Here is a 23071-nt window from a genome sequence, read left to right on the forward strand (position 1 = left end):
ACATAAGATTTATTATACATGTGCGATTCAAGAAAGACATCAAATTAACTTAAGTGGTTGTATTATTAATACATGCATGACAATATTATCAAAATTTTATGTATGTTGAAATAAGCCCATGGCTTTCACTTACAAACTACGTCCCTATGCCAAAGTAGCCCATGGCTTCAATTATTTAAAAAATGTATACAATTAAATTTATATGCCTAAGAAAGCCCATGGCATCAATTACAAAAAAATATATACAATCACATCCTCAATATGGAGGTGATATTGTAAGGCCGAGTACTACTCAGACACATAAGATGACGAGTTGCTCCCTCCATCGTCATGTGAGCTGATATTAGTATACATGTCCGATGAGTGCCCACCCTCTCATTTGCATCTAGGAGCAATGGCAACGGTAGGAGACTCAGTAGGTGTAGTAACAGCTTGTGACTATTCAAGTAAGATATCATATATATCTATATAATGCAAAAATAAATAAACCAAAATTTCAAGTACCTGTCGACCGTATGCTCTCATGGCTTTCTCAAAGTGCGTGTCTATGTAATACGTCCCTGGGATTTGAAGAGGGCCCACGTGTCATGTCTGCTATGCCGACAAGCATATGCAGCCTCATGGGATATGGGCTTCCTCCCCATAACCCGTCGTTGTGAGGTAACATAGTTTGTAAGAACAAAATACTCGTAGAATCAATGCAAGTAATAAATCAAATAAGGTTTAAAGATAGTTATGAACTCTACCTCCCATGACTCAATGCCTCTAGATCCAAAATGGAACAATCCAATGGTCTCCATCTTAATCCTCTGTGCCTCCACATGCTACCTGCCCTTCACACCACCCTTTGCTTGTTTCTTTGGCTCCTTGCACTCGCATTTGTGGTCAATGATAGATTTCTCGGTGGTATAATAACTTGCAGCTTGATTTACCCAATCATCATGTGTGAGTTTCTTCAGGTGAGATCTTTTATTACTTAAGATCTCCCTTATTCTTGTCCTTTCGCATACATCCAAGAATGTCGCATATGGGGGATTGGGATACCGACTATGTACAACATCAATGACCTTCCCAACTAAACGGCCATTTTGATATTCAAATTTTATAAAATAAATTTTATACAAATTGGAGACCACCCTATGCATATATTCCATCACTTCTTTCCCCCTTGCATCCATCACTATCCGCCTCCTATCTGTCACATCATAATATATGTCTCCCCCTACCTATGTCACCTCCTCCTCATTCTCACTATCCCCTCTAACCCCTCCCTTTAATTTTCACTATCCCCTCTAACCCCTCCCTTTCATTTTCTCCCTCTATCTCCTCTCTCACCACATGGCCTATCACTCCCCTTACCACTGTGGGTGGAGTCGTGGGGGGAGTGTGTACATGACTGTGCATGTGACTGTGGTCTCGAACTCGTAGGTACAGAAGGTTGTTGGGTGAACTGCATGCTCATAATGGGGTTGTCGGAAAGACCATATTAGGGTGTCTAGGAGGGGGATAGGCTTTCATATAATCGGCAAGCTAATTTGATTCAGGGATGTGCCCAAAGTGATTTAACATCTCTATCATCCAAGCGGCATACACAAATGGATCGGATGATGAATCTAGGTTCATGAGATTAACTACAAAAAAGCATTTGTGTGCATCATGCATCAGAATAATTTGTGCATCAAGCATCATGCCTTAGGAACACGTGTAGAATCTCGTGTAGAACCACGAGTATAATTCTATGTAGAAGTGCGTGTAGCAGCACATGTATACTATGCTAACACAGGCCAAATGCTGGAATACATGCCTTCCTACATGCGCTCCTTCCAAAACACTTTTGAAAAAAAATGGCCAACCAACCGACCACCATTGACAAAATGATAGGGCTAGACAGAACTCATGTCCTTTTCATGACACCTTGCAAGAAGTACATACTGGTAGAAGACAAAGAAAGCACCATGGACACTTGCATAAACAAAGTAAAGCAAAGGAAAAGGGAAAAGTCACTCACCTCTTGAGAGGTGAGTTCTCCTTATGAATCTGCTTGTGTGTATGTCCTCTTCCACTAAGTAGCTATTCTTGGAGTAGTCCCTCATATGCTTGGTGGCAAAACCTTGAGAGTGAGAGGTGAAGTAAAGAAATGTGAGTTTGGAATGAGAAAACAACGGCCACGTTTAGGTTTGATGTAGACGGGCACGTGTAAAAGTGCGTGTAAAAGTGTGTGTTAGTTTACCTTGCTATGCATATACACGTATTTTTTAACAATGTACATGCACATATATACCTATTTTACATAGAATATACGTGCACATACATGCGACACAGAGATATTTTTCACCCAATTTACAAACAATTTACAGATAGATGTTTGCTAACTATGAAACAAGAAATCATAGAGACATACTATCAAAAACTATTGATGGATATGTTTGGTTTTGTGTCAACAGGATGTCATCAATCTCCTGGAACAGTTCTCGCGAAGATGAGTCAATGCATCACTGTGATCGCGATGTGTAGTTGGGACAAAGGATCAAGTATATGTGTAATGGATGTCAAGGATGCATTGTCTGTGCATGTCAAAGTATGTTGAATCATATCTCCATATATGGGAAATGGAATCAAATAGGTTTATAGGTGAGTAAAAGCAAACTGATAGTGTCCAAACTACTGATGGTATCCAAATTACTTATGTTTTCATATGTACTCTAATTGGAATAGGATGCAATACCACACCCTAACATGGTGCCCTACACTCGACGTGATCATGCAAAGTGTGAATGAGATGATACGAGAGCTTCAAGATCTGCCATCAGCAGAGATGAATGGGAAGAGGATGACAATAGCCCTCCACCCCACGAAGTCATGGAAGAGGAAGTGTTTGATGATATGGTGCGGCATCTGTTTAGGGATGATCCCAAAAAGATGGACCACGATGATATAGAACAAGAGCATCTTTACACAGCTTCATCAACACTAATATTTGAAGGGTGCATATTCTCTATTCTACGTGCTTCACTTGAACTACTCAATCTACAAACAATTTATGGATGGAGTAGTGAGGTCTTAGCATGTTACTAAAGTAAGCATTCTAAACTACAAGTTAGAATTAGTAGTTATTCAACTTGCAATGAATAAATCTATATATTTTAATCATTTATGATATTGGCTATGTGACATCTCTTGGAGGATTGGATTATGATCACATGCATGCATGCATCAATGATTGCATTCTCTTTCGTGTGATGCATAAGGAGGCTCAACATTGTTCAACTTGTGGTAAGGCAAGGTATAGAACAAATGTCCAATTTTGATGTACCCTTGTAAAGTCTTGCGACACTTTCTTATAATTCCTCGCATCAAACAAATGTTCAAGTGCAAATCTATAGCAAAGCTCATGTCATGGCATTCCTTGCATCAATCAGACGATGGCATGTGAAGAATTCCCGTAGACACTCTTGCTTGGAATCATGTTGAAGATGAGTGACCCAGCTTTAAAACAAAGCCCAAAAACTTGAGACTTGGACTAAGTATAGATGGTGTGAATTCATTTAATTTTAGAAGCATTGCATACAGTGTGTGGCCAGTTGTGCTTATCTTCCATCATCAATGGTAATCAAGAAGGGACATCTTATGTTATCCCTTCTAATTCAAGGGAAACATAAAGTAAAGCACATGGATGTTTGTCTCAAACCATTGATTGATGAGTTGGAGGAACTATGGAGAGGTGTTGTAGTTTTTGACGTTAGTAGGCCTCCCTCCTCTCAACCTCTCTCCTCTCAATACTTAGACTTGAAAGTGGTGTTGATGTGGACAATGCATGACATCCTAGGATACAATGATTGTTCTAGTAAGAATTCTAATTAACTCTCTACTCTAATACTTTTCATTATTTTAATTATAAACACCTCTTTATTTTAACTTGTTTTATATTTTAACAGATTTGAAAATATTGGGTAAACATGCATGTGCCATTTGTGGTTCTTCGTTGGTATAAGAGTATGTCAACAACTTGAGTAAGGCCATATTCGATAATCATTATCAATTTCTCCCATCAGATCATCCTAAATATGTTGCTAGTAAGAGTAAAATTCCTCCACAAATACTTCGTGCAAAAGATTGGAAGCGCATTTGTTGGGAGCCTTCAAAAGTGCTTCCTCTAGATGGCATGAATAGGTATGGTAATGTTTTTCAATATTATTTGGTGTAGTCTATGGGATTAAAGATTACATAGAGCAACATTGTTCGACATCTCTTGTGCAGGTACTCCATCTTTTTTCAGCTATCATTTTGGACCCATCTCTCAAGGTCAACTATCTTCTTGATCCCATGCACATCTTCAAGAATGTAGCATCTGGTATTTAAGAACATGTGATTGGTAAAAGAGACAATGTTAGTGTAAGGGAGGATTAGTGGGTCCCAAGACGAATGCATCAAGCTTGGCCACGAGAGGAGGGTGGGTGCGTTTGTCTTCCGTATGCACCTTACTAGATTCTATTAAAGCAGGAGGAGAAGCAAGTGAAGCAAGCCATCACTACTTTGCATAGTCCCACTAGAAGTATGAGATCATTGATTGGAGCCTTTACAACTACTAAGAAAAGAGATATGGAATAACTATGCAGCTTGAAGTCTCAGGATTGGCATAAAATGCTCCAAGTGTTTCCCAAGTGTTGTACATTCAAATTAAATTTGGGAGACCTCAAATCTAATAATCAACCATACATGTGCTCTTATATGCACAGTTCATATTACTTTCTAACATCAAGCATTATGCAAAGAAGACTTTGAAGAAATGTATTTATAATGTGGGCAAGCTTGTGAGGTATTTCCCATGCACGACACCCTTCACTATACCTTGGACTTTGATTTAAAAGTTCTTCAAAATGCACATGAGGTATAACATGCTATTTTCTTTTCCAGGTATGTGAGCTCCAAAGCAATAGATCCCACCACGTTGGATGGTGCCCGCATTATGGCAATGGAGGTGGTTTGTTTGGTGGAGGGTTCCTTTCCACGAACCATTCTCATGAGCTGGCTACATCCCATTGTGCATTTGGTGGATGAGCGAGCTACATCTCATTGTGAATTTGGTGGGCGAGATTGCTTTATGCGGCACTGTACATGCACACTAGATGTCCTTCCTAGAGCGCTTCATGAAGACCTTAAAAGACTTTATGAGGCAAAGTGCAAGGCCCAAAGAAATCATGGCGGCTGAGGGTTGGTTGATACAAGAGTCTCTTGTATATATTTCAAAATTTCTTGGTCAAGTGGAGAGCTCTTTGCTAGGACTATGGAGCAATGAAGAGGACTTAAGGATGACCTCTATTATGCCTCAAGGAAAAGGATAGATTAAAGTAGCTGATAAAGCATTTAGTGATAATCTTAATTTCACTTGCATCCTTAATAGTGATGTTGGGTTACAAGATATAAGGATGCAAAGACAAGAAGGCAAGCAGAAAGAGCTCTCTTTTGGATGCAGTATGGCTCTTGTAAGGCATAACATAACCATCTAGTAATACTTCTAAATGATATCCATGTTGATTGGTTGCATGAGGACATGGGAGAGAGCAAAGAGAGACAAGGGGATGCATATCGCGACGAAAGAATGGGAGTATGCACAAGGATGCATATTAAAGATACATACATATCATGTTTTGCATTAGTTATAAGTGATTTGCTTTTAATGATTCACATTGCTTACAGAGTTGCATTTGTTTTGGTCCAGTGCACTATGCTCAATGCTATATGGTGTGAAAGTAAGCATTTTTAAACACAAAGAATCGATGATAATAGGAATACACAAGATTGCGGTGTCATTAGTAGCTTTGAGGGAGCCAATAGAAAAATAGATGATTATTGTGGCATAATCCAAAATATTTTTAGGCTTGAGTCTCGTCGCTTCTTTGTGTATATTTTGAATGTCAAATGGCAAATGAACGTGGTGAAAAAAGGGCATAATACAACAATAAAATGCCATGCAAGTGGCTATGTAACTATTGACTCTACAAAGTTTTGCAAACAAAGAAAGATAGATTAGTATTGCCAACAACAATGTGAGCGAGTATGCATTTTTTTATTAATGTGTTTCCTATACATATATATCTAACCTCATGTCTTGACTTTTGATATGCTAATTGTATGTGTATCTGTATAGGTTATCTATCAACCAACCAATGGTGCATGACACTGAATGGTGGTACATCATCCCTATTGCACCACATTCCAAAGTGATGTATAATACATTCACTGATATGGAGGATGCAACAAGTTGTAATGAAGATGATGTCGAACCTGCCAATGAAGATGTTGATGATTAAGAAATAAGAGAGGATCATGATAATGAGGATGAGTGTGCCATTTCTCATGATCATGAGGATGACCCTACCATTGGTGCTGATGGTGATGTTGATGTGGATGAGGGCATCGGTACCATTATTAGTAGATAGATCGATAGTGAATTAAATTTATTCATAGCCTTACAAATTGATCCAATGGATATTGACATTAATCCTTTGGAAAGGATGGACCTCATTGAAGATGAGATCAAATTTTAACTAATCCATCATTGTATCATTCTATGTTGATGACAATTCTATTGTATGTGTTGTCTTACAGTCATCATCTCATGATTTGTTTTTAAATACACATTGTTGTAAATGAATGTAGTGGAATTGTGTAATGGCATTGTACTGTGGTATGGATTTGCTTTAAAAATATGGTGTTTTTCTTTTAAATATTTTTTCCTAGTTTTGCATGTAAAAGAGCATGTATATGTGCATCTATAACACAATAGTTCTGCATGTATAAACGTGCTTTTACATGCGCTGTTTTTGTTAGTATACATGTGTGTGTAACTACAGACTTACACACGCGTGATATTACTCAAGTACGTGGGGGATAATACACACACCCATCGTTAATCACGTGTAACTAATGCATGTAAGAAGACATTGTGTTGTAGTGTCTTGAAATTGGTAAATTTAAATAATTTCATGTTTTTGAGGTAGGGGTATTGAGAGTAGTGCTTGAATATAGATTATTTTAATTCTAAGGTTTATTAGAACATACAAGAAACTCTGAGGGATTTTGATATGTAAAAACCTCCTATATTACATGCGTTAAATTTTTTACTTTTACTTACCTCTTATACCACCTCTATGTATGTGTTTCTGGTAACCCCACAAGAAAATAAAACCCCAACTATTGAACTCGCATGATATTGTACATATTTCATGGTGAACTCCCCGCAAAGCAACTCAACAAGCGTATGGGGAGGTAAATTTGAAGCTCGATAGTTTTGCTAGGGTTACTACAATGATGAGTAACTTGATCTTAGAGAGGAGGACATGCCATACGCTGCACAATCTCTCTATAAAACTACTATAGCAAGTGTAGCATAAAACATATCAACTAGCACTAATGTCTATTAAGGTGGATGTAGTGAAGAAGCTAAAATTGATCTTATAGTACCATGTGACGAAAGTGAAAATAAAAGTATCATGTGGCATATACACACATCATTGTAAGAAGAATAGAGCCTTCTTCACACTCGGGTGGTTCACTCAATAGTATATGTGAATATCACATGAGTTCAACATAAGGACATATTTAATTCCATTTTTTCTCACACCTTCATTGACAGAAAGGTTCCATTAAAACTTTGGAAACAAATTTACACATTGAATAGAAAAAAGGTGCATTTTATTAATGAAAAATTCACAGATAAGGGGTTTTACAAATAGGCCTTGAACGCACATGATACATAGGTTTTATACATAGTGAACCCCCCGAGTCTTCACACTGAACTCCACTGCATACAAAATAGACTAATAATGTGGGATATGGTAAACTATGTGTCCCAAATATTTATCACTATGCTTTGCTTATCACAGATGAGCTGCCTAGGATAGAGATGTGTGTTACTATACATCTCAACATGCGACCAGAACCAATCAACACGATAAGATTAGTTATCAAAGTCAACTAAAGGAAGGCTAGAATGATCCATAAAGGTGGTTGAACACCCATTACGTAGGCAACCAAGTCATCATCACCGTATCATAATCTTATTTAATATCGACATTTACCAATCATTGTGGAAGTATATTCATACCTCTAACTAACCATGATATGAAAATGTCAACACTTCCCATCAATACAACATGGGTGGAGCATTATACTAGTATCAAGATATAAATTGAAACTACATTATCAATTATAAGCTTCTTACAAGGATTCGAATATAAAAGAAGACATGGAGTTAAACTTGACACAATTCACTACATAAAGAGGATGGTGGATTTGATTAATGTGACTATATAGAAAGCTATACACTCAACTACATAACATAGTCACTCATTTTCTTAGAAGAAGATAATTTTGACATATTTCTACTTAATGTTGTTGTGAAAGGGAGTGTCTCACTCCAAAATCTTTGAAGTATAGATCACATTCTCTCTCTCACACACTTGGAAAGAGGAAGCTCTCACCTAATCACACAGCTACCTAGCCCTCAAACCAAAAAGGAGGGCTCTTATACCATACTAAAGAAGTGAGACATTGAGAGGTTGAGAAATACCCAAAGAACACTACAAGAGATTTATTCACTAATTACATTGATGTCACAAAGACTATGACTTCTTAAGTTGACATAGGATGGAAGGTATGCTGATACGCAAATCTACCTAGCTACACCAACTCTACCTATCAACACTATTGTATCATTTTAGTGAATGAGGTGGTTTCCACACAATCGACTTCCTCTCTCTATCTACAAGATCCTTCATCTAGTTTGAGTCCGTTTTGCAAGCACATACATCGGTTGTTTCGTATTCTAAATATATAATAAACATTTTTACTATTTAAAATTATTCAAACTTGTAACATTAGAAAGTAGGTACATGGAAACTTTCATTTGGATACAAACACTTAGCTTGTATACTCGAATGGCAAAGAAAAAAAAATCCAACATGGTCTACTTAGAATTTTTTTCAGCATCAACATGGTTCAATAAAGAGATATAGAGTATGTGAAAAGTCAAATTTGTCATTAAACCCATTCATGGCTTCAGGGGGAGCAAGCTATGAATGTGTTTGGAGGAATGGACGGAGAGAAACATCGAATAGATGCAAATAAGGTGTTGAATCCATGGAGAGATTTAAGTTCAAACGCAAAGTTCACTTGCTTTGAATGATAAGCGATACACGAAGAAGGCAAATCATTAAGATTTCTTGTAGGATTTAATGTGGTGCACGTGCAAAGAGCACTACCAAGAAGCTGTTAACTTCTAGATTCGACTAAGAAAAGTTGCTTTCTGCCCAGGACCTCATCCACAAAAATGCATCTTTCAGCAAGAATGCAAGGATGGGAGAATGATGAAATGTTAGCGAGAATGTTCCTTCAACAGTTCAAGACACATGTGAATCATTACCATTGTCATTTTCCAAAATATAGACTAGTACTATCATGTAGCTGTTTCAAGGGGAATGGCACAGTGTACACTTCAAGACAGATGTGAATCATTACCATTATCAATGAAGCTCAATGCCGTCTTTTTTTCATTCTTGTCTTCATGAAGCGCTAGTTTCTCAATTCTGTAGACTACTATCATATCTTGTCTACTATTCTACATGAATAATGTACCCGCATCTCCGCAATGAGAATGCACACAAATTTCAAGAGATAGAGAATCGTCACCTTTCTCATTGTCAATATTTTCAACCAAACCAAGTCATCTTCATTTCACTCGTCTTCGTGAATCATTATGCAAAAGTAAGTTGTTGAGGTGAAGGAATATCAAAGGTTAAGAGATGGGGGACGATAAGAAGAAGACGAAATAGTTCCATCTCCTTTCCCCATTGTCTCGATGATCAATGGGTGCCTATTGAGCTGCTTAAGTACATTCAACAATATGACAGCCCCTACATCCAGCAATATGAGAGCCCCTACATCCAGCACCTTGAATGCTTTATTGACATCTGCATCCCTACAGGAGCTTACTGTACCTTCAATAAGCAGGAGATGAAGAGGTTGGGGAAGGGCAATTTAGGAACTAGGTTCCTCAAGTAGAGCAAGCGAGCAGTTAGACGGTACTCACTAATATGGCCTCCGTGACTCCAACGATGATGGCGCTGGTGCTTGTGTTATCGGCGTCGCTGCTGCTACTGTCGGGCGTTTCAGCCACATCGTTCAACGTGGTGAACCACTGCGGCAACACGCTGGGCGTGCAAGTGGCGGAGAAGAGTGGCGGGCCGTCCATCGGCACGTCCGGATTCAGCCTTGCGCCAGGGCAGTCGCAATGGCTCAGCCCGCCGAATGGGTGGGCGGGTAACATCGGCACCGGTGTGCCGGGCCTGTTGGCCGAGTTCTCCATCAACATCCAAGCCAACACTGACCACTACGACGTGAGCGCTGTCAACGGCTTCTTCCTGGGCGTGGGCATGAGCATCACGGGAGACGGGCAGAGCTTGTCGTGCAGCGCCGCGGCCTCCATTTGCCCTGCCACCGACGTGAGCGGCAGCGCCTGCGTGAGCCCCAACCGTGACGACCCCAACTCCAGCTACGCCCAGAACGTGCGCGCCTCCTGCCCCGACGTCTTCAGCTGGTCCGGTGACAACACCAAGGACCATGGCACTCCCACCGGCGGCACCTTCACCATCACCATCTGCCCGTGATCACTGATCGATGATCACTGATGATGAAGGAGCAGCACGATCGACTAACCTTCTACACAATAACGCTGCCCATGTACACGATCAGTGCTTTGATCCCATTTGAATAAAGGGCACCCGATTTGCTTCCTTGCTTCCAACTGGTCTACAACATTTGCATGTTAGACATGCTTGTTTACAGTATTGGAAATAAGACAGTAAAAGTCTAATGCATTATAATTCACAATAACAAGTAGCGCACCCGCACGATGTTGTGGCATATGCAAAGGGAAGACATATAACGTACCCACTTGCTTTCGCGCATCAGGTCCACCCTCTTGGAAATGCTCTTGGATGAATGAACATTGAAATCTATAGAAGATTCAAATCATCTTGAGTTTTATAAAAATCATGGTGAAATGCAAGGAAGTGGGTGCATCCTTTTCACTCGTTGAGGTTACAAAATCATCCCTACCCTATAGAAAGAGTGCAATTTCATAGACAAAGGTGTAGCTTTTCTCAAGAGTGACTGTCATACCCAATCTGGTAGAGCTTGGGAAGAAAGGCTTCAAATAACAGGGTGATCTTTTGTCTCATGGCTTCTTTCACGGTTCTTAAAACTTTCATGGTCCTTTTGGCGCACCTGCATGATCCTTCAACACTTGGGACTCTATTCTCTATTGGGACTCTATTCTCTATAAACTTAGTACCGTGGGACTTATCTATAGTTTATTGGTCATTGTGAAAGCTAGCTAACAATGATCATTTCCCCATTTTACACGACATAGGACATGCGGTGATCACTTCATGTTTGAAGACCACATGTATCGACTATGGATTCTACTTGAAGTGGCATTAGCACGACGATAGATTCTCACCACTTTGTGGTCACATTCATGTTCATAGAAATGAGAAACCTTTCTAGATTGTTCACACTAAGATCGTGTAATTGTGAGGATTTGGTCTCATAAAGTTCAATTGTGCTAGCAGTTGGCAATTGTAGATTAAATGTGTCGATGCTACATTAGTGGGAGGTTAATTCTATAGGAGAATTGGTTCATCTTTCTCGTTGGTTTTGGCAATTCATGGTTGGGATTGTTGGAAAAATGGTATAATGTGTGCAAAATGTGAGCATAGAAGGAGTGTTGATTAAGAGACACAGACCCAATCATTGCCATTGATATACAAATCGAATCATTGAGCTTCTCTTGCATAGTCTTGAAAGTTGACACGATCTCTATCTATCAACTTTGCTACCTATCTTTTCTTCTTATCCTTCCAATTGAAGTTGCAAACAATGAGGTTCTTCTTCCATGAATTTCTTTCAATAGAGAAATCCTCTTTGATTTTCCGTTCCTAGGTTTCTCACCTTGTTGTCCAACATTCTCTCATTCAATTGGTCAATGCTTCCAAAGTTCCACCAGCTCTTTCTTACTCCTTTCGAGGTTTCAAGCAAGAATCTCATCCTTGTCTCTCTCAAGTTTCAGCAAATTACACTAACTCTAAGGAGGCATTCTAATATAAAAAGTATGAAGAGTTAATGTTAGGAATAAAAGTCATTCTAATATAAAAAGGATTAAGAGTTAATGTCGGGAATTGAAGGTTAAATGATGCTATCGTCTTTGTCATTAAAGCTAGTGGGAATCTCTGTACTTTTTCTTCACCTCTTGCAATTGATTTTGAAGAGCTTTGGACCTTTTCTATTCCAAGCTTGATCCATGAAAATATCCAGATTTCAAGAAGCAACTATTCTTTTGTCGGCAAGCATCATCTTTTTATACAACAATTTAGCCAAGCTGGCATCTTTGCAACATTATATCATTTGAAAAAAATGAGGTAGACACTTCAAGAAACTCTTGATAGATGTAACACGTGCATCATGGCCAAGAACACACATACATAAAGAAAATGTTAATGAAAGAGCGCCATCATTCTGAATGAGCGACTATATGTATCAAAAAATTATGTCTACAAACTTAGCACTAAATGGCTTTATCATTAATCGGAGTCATCGGAGGAAGAGTCCTCCTCTTGTACATTCTTGGGTGGTTGCGATGATAACCCTGCTACCTGTCGAGCAACCTTGTCCATGTCGTTCTCACCATGTTGCTCCTGCAATTAAAAATGTCTATTAGCTATTTGAGTATAAAAAAAACCACATAACATATGCAGATCTTGATTGGCATAAAATAATATTTGATAGAATTACTTACAAAAGCATCGGGTGTCGGCATCTCCTTCTGTAGCACTTTGTAGCCGTAAATTGTGGCTCTCCGTATCTTGTCTGCAGATGGTGCTCGACCATAATCCTTTCTTTGTCATTTAAACATTGCATACATATAAGTAAGAAGTGAATTGAATGCATATGAGATCATAGATACATGGATACATATATATATATATATGTATATACAAATAGCTATAGATAGTCGAACAAAAAATTTGTGCACTTACAAAGAGTGCTCAAAAGCCACTAGAGCCTATCCAGCCAAGCCGAGAGGTGTGCCCTGACTGGACACGAGCCTGTGCTGCCTCCTGCAAATTAAATGCGCTTTTATATGATTATATAATTAATGCTATTCGAGAAGTACCTATCATATGCATTGAGTGAATTAACTTTGTGTACCTTCTATTGAGGCCATGTCACTCTCAAGCGAATCTCTTTCCTGAAGTGCCGCCAAGAATCTTTGCACATCGCAGGTGGGCGTGTATGCTCAGGGACGACCGCAAATTTCCTAAGCATTTAACAACAGTGTGTTATTACAAGGTTTCACAATTTACGATCAATAAACATATAGATGGATATATAAACACATATACATAGGTAGGTGGATAGATAAATAGATAAATATAGTGGTCAGTATGCGCTATGGATGCTCAATCGGGTGCATTTGGAGAGCGTACTAGCTCTCCGAATGGACCAATTGCACATCCATAGTGCATACGGACCGGTTGACGGTCCGTATATGCTATGCTAATGCATTTGGGTGCATGTCAATTACACCTTGAAGAACTATTTTGTGCAAGGTTACTGTAAGCCTCTAATATGGACATAAGTACAGTAAGAAGGTATGATTACAAATTAACTAGTTTGTGCAAGGTTACTATAAGCCTCTAATATGGACATAAGTACAGTAAGAAGGTATGATTACAAATTAACTAGTTTGTACTGAGGGAAGAACATTATTCCTAACCTGGGGATAAGCAAATATGCATTGTGCGCTATCATAGCATTTACAAACATTTCTAGGATGATTTTGTATGTGTATTATTTTTGTTCAAGTTTTCTTTGATTTTTAATGATATTAATATGACATTAATATTTTATGAATGCAGATTCCGGATCATCCTCTGGGACACCGCCTCCTCCCACTCTTCCTGTGCGTCCATCTATAGTTGCAAGAGGAGATGGTTCCTCTTCTTCCACATCATCTATGACACTAGGCGACTCACAAACATATTACGTTGAAAGAATCCCATGTTGGTGTGCAGCATGCCATGGCACTCATCGACGAATGCGACCCATATGTTTTGCCCATATGGAGCAGTATGGTCCATGTCCTGATATGCCACCGCAAGAGGAACGGGAGCATCCCATGGTAAGTGATGTCATTTTAGAACTATGTATAAATTCATATCCAAGTTTACTCCGCACTATTAATCGTGTTCCATGTGTGTCTCACCCTTCATATAATCAACAATGATGCATTATTCAGCACGTACCAGTTCTACATCCTCGATTTCATGAGGATTGTGAAGACCATGGAATTGATCCTTCATTCCTTCCACGCACACGATATGGTCAAGCCGTTTTTCAGTTGCAAATGGAGGCATCATCAACTTCTTTGCCCCTCGGTGCCAGAGACATTGGGTGATCATCCATTGCCTGATCGTCTTCTATCTCTCATTCAAACGTACGATCGTAGACGCTATGGAAGATGGTTGGGAGCAGCCCTTCCAGCAGACGGAGAGGTTTTCAGCTTTTGGGGTGCTCGATATGTGATTGCACCATCTACCATTCCCAATGGTGGGCGAGGTCTCTTTATTGCACAGGATTTACGCGTGCCCGCAAACTCAGAGGTGACTCATGTCATTTTGTGAGCCCATTTATGGTTGGGACGCATGGCATGCACTTGTTCGCTTTATCAAAAGTATGACAACATATGGGCTTTGTGCTAATGCGGCCTCACTCACCGAAAGAAACATTAGCTATAATTGTGGATCGCGGCTTTATATTGATAGAAGACCCTATGCTCAAGGAAATATAGCAGGGCTAATCAATAGTAGTAGAGGGAGAAATGAGAGAACAAACTGTAACTTTATGGAGTGTGAGAATAGTCACGAGCCATGTTATATGATTAGAGATGTACCCATATATATAGTACTGTGTGCTATAAGATCATTACAAGCTGGCGAGGAATTATTTGTAAATTATGGATGGCGTCGGCCATCACCAGCCCCTCTTTGAGAATGAAATTTGAGATAAAGTGTCGGCCTCTTAAATTATGTATGTTTCAAATAATGTATCCAACTTTGTAGCCCAATCAGCATTTAATTTTGACAAATATTTGATGATATATTTCATTGTCTCGTCATTAATACAACTAAGGGTATTTTAGTGTCTTGTCTAAGGTTATCTTGAGTATAGATTTTTGCTGCTAATATGCTTGAATTGTGTTGTAAAAAGGGTTTTAATGTTATTATTATATCACTTAATAATTCGATTGTTGTTACTTTAAATCATTTCTTCATGTAGACTATGTTTATACATGCAGTGTCCAGATGTTGAGGGTGTATCTAGCTCTCACCGAAGTCACCATATCTTGTCAGAGGAGTACATGAGGCTTTTATGTACACAAGATCCAAGTACATATCAATGACTTAGAGATGAGTACAATGCAAAATGCAGAGAAAAAGCGACCAATGAGGGACATGTTGATGATGACATCAATGAGTTTATCGACGATTGGTTCCAAGCAAGTAGTGAAGAAGAAACTTGTCCGCATGAAAAATTTATACGAGAAGAAGCTTCAAGGCCCATCTACGATGGTGCATCCATATCAAGATTGAGTGTGACCTTACTCATCTTGAATCTCCAAACACGCTACCAATGGAGTAATGCATCGGTTTCTGCATTACTATCGTAAGTTATATTTGTATTTTGTTTGCATAAAAATAATGGCTCTCAATAACTTTTGTGGTCATTAAATATTTACAATTGAGTGGTAGGCTTCTTTCGAACAAGATTCTACCATCAAACAATGTGATCCCAAAGTCGAGGGACAAGGCAAAGAAAATGATCGCATCCCTTGGACTCGAATACAACACAATTCATGCATGTGTCAATGATTGCATTTTGTATCGTGGAGAGTATGAAAATGCAACCACTTTTCCCAAATGCGGTATTGCTCGTTTCAAGGCAGGAACCTTGAATGTCCCTATGAAAGTTCTGTGACACTTTCCCTTGGCACCACGAGTTGAACACATCTTCCACAGCCCCGAAATAGCCAAGCTTATGGATTGGAGTTCGAGAAATGCAAGTATAGACGGAGTCATGAGGATTCTAAGCGATAGCAAAGCATTTAAGCATATCGATGCTATATGGCCAGAGTTTCATTGGGAGCCTCGCCATATAAAATTTGGAGTTGGCTTGGATGGAATCAATCCCTTTTTCATGCGATCGAGCAAGTGGTCAACTTGGCCCGTAGTTCTTATCAAATACAACATCCCACCATTCATGTCAATTAAGAAAGAGCATTTAATATTGTCTTTGTTGATTCCTGGTATGTGACAAATATTCTCATTTCTAAATAGCACACTCATTTCTATTTGAAAAATGTCAAATTTAAACGATGCATCAATGTAGGGAAGCGGCAAGTTAAAGACATCAACGTATATCTTGCACCGCTCATTGATGACTTGCAACAAATATGGAAAGGAGTAAATGTTATTGATATGTCAAAACCTGTGGGTAATAGAAGTTTCAAGGTTCGTGGCATTTTAGCATGGACAATACATGACTATCCTGCCTATGGCTTTACATCCGGTATAGCAGGGCTCTTTAGTTGTTTGTTTGTTTATACAATCAAAAAATTTGGATGTTGAAAACATAAAAACAATTTTTGTTTCTCTCAGGCCTATCAACAAAGGGTTACAAAGCATGTCCACCATGCGGTGATTGGCTACGCTCCAAATATAGTCAAAGTTTGAGTAAAAATATATACCTTCGACATCGACGATTTTTGCCTCCAGATCATGTGCTACGTTCCAAAGCGATTGCAAGACATTTTAATGGCAAAGTGGAGAATGGATGTTGTCCAACGCGAATGACTCCAAGAGATTGGTACGTCAAGTGGACAAACGGACCTCTAATAGATCCGGAGGCAGAACTTGCAAGCGATAATGATGACGAATATGATTTGCGGCAGTCGTCGAGAGGCAAGAAATCAATGACAGAATTCCTCCATATGGTATACGTTGGAGTATTGGAAAGATCAAAAAATAACTCATTTGCTTGATCCCATGCACATATTTAAAAATGTTGCACACTCGCTTTGGAATCATCTTATGGGCTTCAAGAATACAGAGGCTGCAAGGGCAGACCTAAAGATTTGCAACTGCAAACGATCACTATGGCCTATAATCAATGAGGAGACAGGAAATATTACTTATTCACGGGCACCATGGATACTCATAGAGCAAGAGATAAGCGTCATCAATGAGCGGATACGATGCATATGTACTCCTACGAGCTATGGTGCTTCATTGCAAAACATGTTTACCATGGATGATAACTCTCTTTCAGGTCTAAAGACACACGACTGGCATAACTTTATTAAGGTATGGTGCCTCTCTAACATGTATCGTCAATTTCTAATGAAGGTGCCATTACATTATCATTGGTTAACACTAGAGCTAATCTGTGTGCAGCACGTCTTGCCACTTGTTATCGACGGTTGTTTGACTGAGGGTATTAGGGATGTTATATATCGATTGGGATCATTGACAAGGTATTGACAGTGGGACATCATATTGTTCTTACTTCTTTGTCACAAAAATCTTATGCTAATCACATTGTTTCTCTTTATAGATGGATTACATCCAAAGAGATCGACTCACGTGATATCCCGCAACGAAAGCTAGAGTGTATTGAGCTCCTTTGTCTGATGGAGAAGGAGTTACCTACCTCCTTTTTTGACATTCAAGTCCATGTTATGATCCATCTCGTTGAAGAGATAGAGATTGCTGGGACCGTGAGTACACGATGGATGTTCTAGGTTGAAAGGTACATGGGGGTATTGAAAGGATTTGTGTGCCAGCGAGCAAGACCCGAGGGATCCATGGCAGAGGGATGGTTGCTTCACGAGTGCATGTATTATCTATCCGAGTACTTGTAACATGTGGATAACGAAGCTCCTCCTGGTTGGAGAGAAGAACAATCAGACAACGAAACCACAGAGATGTTATGTGGGCAAGGGGTCCCACTAAAGATAAGTGCTGAGGAGAGGGAAGCGCTTAGTACTTTTGTGGTGTATAACTCAGATTGCATGCAAAAATGGATTGACAAGCATGACAAAGAATGTAAAGAGAGAAATAGGAGAAGTAGGGCATCCAAAAAGGGTCGGAGTGCACCTCCAACGATGAGCCTAGAATGGTTGAATACACATATCAGAGAGATGCAAGGGCAGGGGTTTGAAATCTCACGAGAAGAGTTTGAGCTTAGCCTAGGATGCGACACCATGGTAAGTTACTCCAATGTTATATTTTAATTTGAATAATACTACATGTTTTTCTGGATTCTAACCATACATGTTCATGTGGTTCCCATGTGGTTTTAGGTCCGAGCTCACAGTAACATGTGGGTGTGTGGTCAGCATCTCTGCGTCAAGAGGATTGATGATCTTTGTGTTACTCAGGACTCTTGCATCGTTGCGTCCTTTCATCAACTCTCTCGTGCAAGTGCTTGTGACACAAATTTGATTGAGGATGAGCTCGGCTATGTAGGGGATCCGGAGGGCATATACGAAATTAACTATCGTGTTATGAAACAGGTACGCATGATTCGTTTCAAAATATTATGCAAACCAAATGATTGAAATATTCAGCATCTTTGAGTAACAAGTTTATATACATTATAATATTGCAGGTAATTTTGAAGGTGCATTGGTTTCGAGCGGAGTACAAAGGAAAAAGGGCCACCTTGAGGCACGAACAAAGCGGCTTCTGGTCTGTTCTTTCATCGAAGCTCCTACGAGCAACCAAAGAGCCCTATCTCTTCCCGATGCATGCGCAACAAGCTTTCTTTTACAAAAATCCAAATGGCAATCCATGGTGGCAAATTGTTCATGTGAACCCTAGAAGCCGAAGATTGTTTGATACCACCTTTTCTACTGAGCGTGCAAATACACCACACACAACAATGACCTCTACAGAGCCTGACAATACACCAGACACAACAATGACCTCTATATCACATGGGCAAGGAGATACAATTCTTCGCATTAGAGAAGCAAATTTGATTTCACAAACAAATGTCACACCACCCTCAACGGATGATGAAGGGGATGATCTGGGTAAAGATTTATCGGATGACCTAGGAGAAGATCTACTAGAGGCTGACATTGAGCAAATCTCAAAATCCACCTCGAACAATGCTCCACTCCCTGATGGACTCGGCATATGCCTAACAGAGATGGAACTTCAAGAGGCTATGGCTGACAATGACGAGGTGTTCTTAGAGATTGATATCTTTGGCGAGGCATAGTTTCCAATTGTTCATAAACAGCTTGGCTCATCAATTCAAAAGAAAATGGTAATGTGTTTCTACCTCGATATCCTTTTTTTTCATTTCTTGTTTTGATTGTACATGATACTAACTATAGGGTTGGGTGGTAGGGGGAGCCTCTTGGTCTTAGAGTGGCCTTATGCTGCTACTTAGGGGTTCGATTCCCCTTAGGCTCGTGTTCTATAGTCATGAGTCCATGTACTATGCGTGTGTGTGTTTTGTCTTACAGGCAAAAGTGTTGTGAAAAGAGCTGATCGTGAAGCTAATGCACAATGAGCAGTTGACGTGGTTGATGATGTAACTGACGATGCTGATGTGGCATCAAGAGCTGAGGTGGCAAATTAGCAACATCTAGCTAGGGTGTGCAAGCATCTAGTTAGCAAGACTCGACTTGAGAGGTTTCCGAGACAAGTAGGGGAGAGAGGGTATAAAACTACTCATACCCTTTATACTTGCTTTATGCCAGAAAGAACTCGCTTCTGCCAGAAGAAGCTGGCCTTTTTGACCAGTAAAGCTGCCCTTTTCCTCTGATGGCAAGCAAGAGCTATGCACAAAAAGAAGAATTGGTGGGCTAATTTGTGTGTGTGTAAGTGCAAGAGTATGTGAAGTTTCAGGTGTTTGACATTCCAAACTTTCTTTATTTAATTTAACAATAATTCAACCATATTACTTAAAGAAAGAAGTAGACTTGAATAACATAGCAAAGCAAATAATTGTACCGTGCATTGTTCCGTCAATGCTTTAGAAGCGTTTGCATCTCATGCAATACAGCGGTCTCGTCCCAACCAACGCCGAACTCCTGCGCGAGGATTGCCAACACATATTTCTTGTCATTATCATCTTGATCCCTACAATTTGAAAAAAAAAGTCACTTTAGTTAGATTTATCATTTGATATCAATGTATACAGAGATTTTAAAAAATACATGAAAGAATTGGACTTACCGCCAGTGGATGTGTATCTTGGGCATGTATGTGTGCACGAGCTCTCTCAAGCAGCGACGGAAAAGTGCCCCACCGTCTACATACTGCACTCGCCCACTCTGATCCACCTGAATGCTAATGGGCATCGTGCCCGATAGCATGCGAAGCTCCGACGTGGCAGGTGGAGGTGCAGAAGGAGGCACACATGGTGAAGAGACTGGTGATGGGGATGGCTAACTACTACTACTGCACAAAAAACACATATAATTTTTAAGATTCATTTTGGATGGTTTCATGAAAATTACACCTAGACATGAAGTAGATTAATGCATACCTCGAACGGCGGCGCCTCTATGCCAAGGGAGTGCCCTCGGCCTGTGTCAAAACACTGGGGCCCGGCGTCTGCTGCACCTGCGTCTGCACCAAAAGCGTATGCACGGGTTGGGGTGTGCCGCTACCTCCGAGAATAAGATCCCTCGAAGAGCCCTCCCCAAAGGCTACTGGTCGTACTAGTGTCGAGAGGTGAGTGATGATTAACTCAAGCTGGGGTACAGCCATGGCAGTGTACTCAATCATATTCTCTTGGATGGACTCTCTGTCTACCGCCATTTGTCTCAAGATGCTCTTGATGACCATCAAGAGGGGAGTCTTTTCTTGCTCAGCCATAGCTATTTCAAGGGAAAAAAATTGTAGTCAACTCATGAGAAAGAGAGAGCCAATAGAGATCATGCGTAAAGGACAACACAATTATGTGCTTGGGCAAGAACTAAGGAAGTGCTGAAAAAGCAAGCAAGTACACGTCAACTTTTTCTCGGAGGAAAAGTCGTGAAACCAAGGTGCACATAGGCCAGCCAAAAGCTACTCTGCCCCCAGGTTATGCTCAAGTGATGCGTGGACTGCCCCTTTTATGTTTCCCTGCTACTCTCGCTTTTATTTACAATATGCTCTAAAAATAACAAGCATGTATTCTTAAAAAAACGCAGCTCTTTAGATCCCCAGCTGCCATGGTTGAGCCTGATGCTCATCATGTACATGATGTACATAGACTTCATGTTTACCATGTCCAAGAAGTACATGGTCTTCTTCCTCGTGCTCCAGCACTATAGCTGCTCTAGGTTCCAATTGTGCAAGATGCACCATGTGTACATGCTCTCTCTCAGTTCCGTGTGTGCTGGCCCTTCATCCTCTATAAAAGATTTCACCAACCTATATTAATCAAATTTAATACATACATTAAGGACAATTGCCAGAAGAACCATGGATGGACACCAGAAGCTCCTAATGTGACATGTAAAGGTCTTCGACCGTAGTAATCACAACCTTAGTCTAACTAAACTGCACTTAATGATGTTTAAGAGATAGACAAATATGTGTCAATGCAATGCAGCTATATTATATGATGAATGCGGTTATAATGAGATCCAAATGGATCTATACTACTGAATATGCTGCCTATATGCTGAATATTCTGATAAGATGAATGAACTGTTGTCCACTATCTTTCCCTTGTCTCCTAGGAAGGAAACGCTGAAGGGATGCTTTGGAAAAGATGCTATGCTGACTTGATGATGAAACGCAGATGTGCTCCTGTTACCTGGGAAGGAAACGTTGAGGAGAATAGATGCGTTTGCTGAAAATGAAGTACTGAATGCTGATGATGATGCGTTGCTGAATGTGCTGATGCGTTGGCTGGATATGCTGCTCCCAAAGCTTCCTGGAGGAGATGCGTTGGAGAACACCTTGCTGAATGCTGCTATTGGAGATGCGTTGAGATGCGCTGATGACAGATGATGATGATGTGAATAACTGAATGCTGAGGTCTCTATATATATGGGTGAGGGGGGCTGCTCGGCCAGCCTGGCTGCAGCAGTCGGCCAGATGCAAAAGCCCACGACTGAATATATTATGCCAAAAATAGCATAAATGTTGGTCGGCTGAAGTAGCATCCTGTCGGCTGATGTAAACAAGCTGTCGGCTGCTCGACTGACTTGAATGCTGTCGGCTGCCTCCACAATCTATGGTACAAAAAGGTACATGTCAGCCCTTGGCTGCCTTCTTGAAAAGGTGATAACACCCAAAAATTCAGTCCCAAACTAGGACTCCTACTGACTCAAACCCCTAGTGGGCTGAATGATTAAAAACAAGGAGCACTTGGGCTATTTATAGCCCCTTTAAATGCATGGGGAACTGGCCGACTGCTGGTTGGCCAGTTCATAAATTTATTAATGCTCTTTTAAACACAGTCGACTGGATCACTCCTGCGCATGCTGCTGCCCGACTGCTTTCCAGTCCACACACACCCTAGCGCCTGCCTACTGCCTCTATGTATTGGTTCAGCCGACCATGGCTATGGGCAGCCGACACCTTCTGCAACCAGCCTACTCATCTCTTGTCCTGCTGATGTCAGCTGACAGTCCTTTCTGGAACCAACCGACTGCTTCTTGCTCCAAGTCCTGCTCCATGTCCACCTCAGATGTTACACCTAAAGCTCCTACACTCTGGTTCTACCTATCTTCTACTGGTTCATACTCTTTATCTGGTTGCCTTTTCTGGATCTAGCCCTGAGAATGTCCATGGCATCTATGAGGCACATGACATCGCCCCCTGCTAAACTTGATGACGGGAATCCAACCTGCTCTTGGATGACTGTCATCATCCCAATCCTGTCCCGAAGTCCATCTGTCATCATCCATTCCTCGCAAACCTTTTTCTCTGAAAAC

General features: G+C 40.3%; 1 protein-coding gene across 1 annotated transcript; it reads left to right on the forward strand.

Annotated features, from left to right (window-relative positions):
• Positions 1–10118: 10118 nt before the first annotated feature.
• LOC147622103 (pathogenesis-related protein 5-like) lies at positions 10119–10667 on the forward strand. Its single transcript, XM_086823545.1, has one exon. It carries the CDS (start codon positions 10119–10121, stop codon positions 10665–10667), a length of 549 nt encoding a protein of 182 aa, XP_086679671.1.
• Positions 10668–23071: the final 12404 nt, after the last annotated feature.

Source organism: Cibotium barometz, chromosome 29 (assembly GCF_041138505.1).
Source record: "Cibotium barometz isolate CiBa-2024 chromosome 29, ASM4113850v1, whole genome shotgun sequence".
Classification (NCBI taxonomy): domain Eukaryota; kingdom Viridiplantae; phylum Streptophyta; class Polypodiopsida; order Cyatheales; family Cibotiaceae; genus Cibotium; species Cibotium barometz.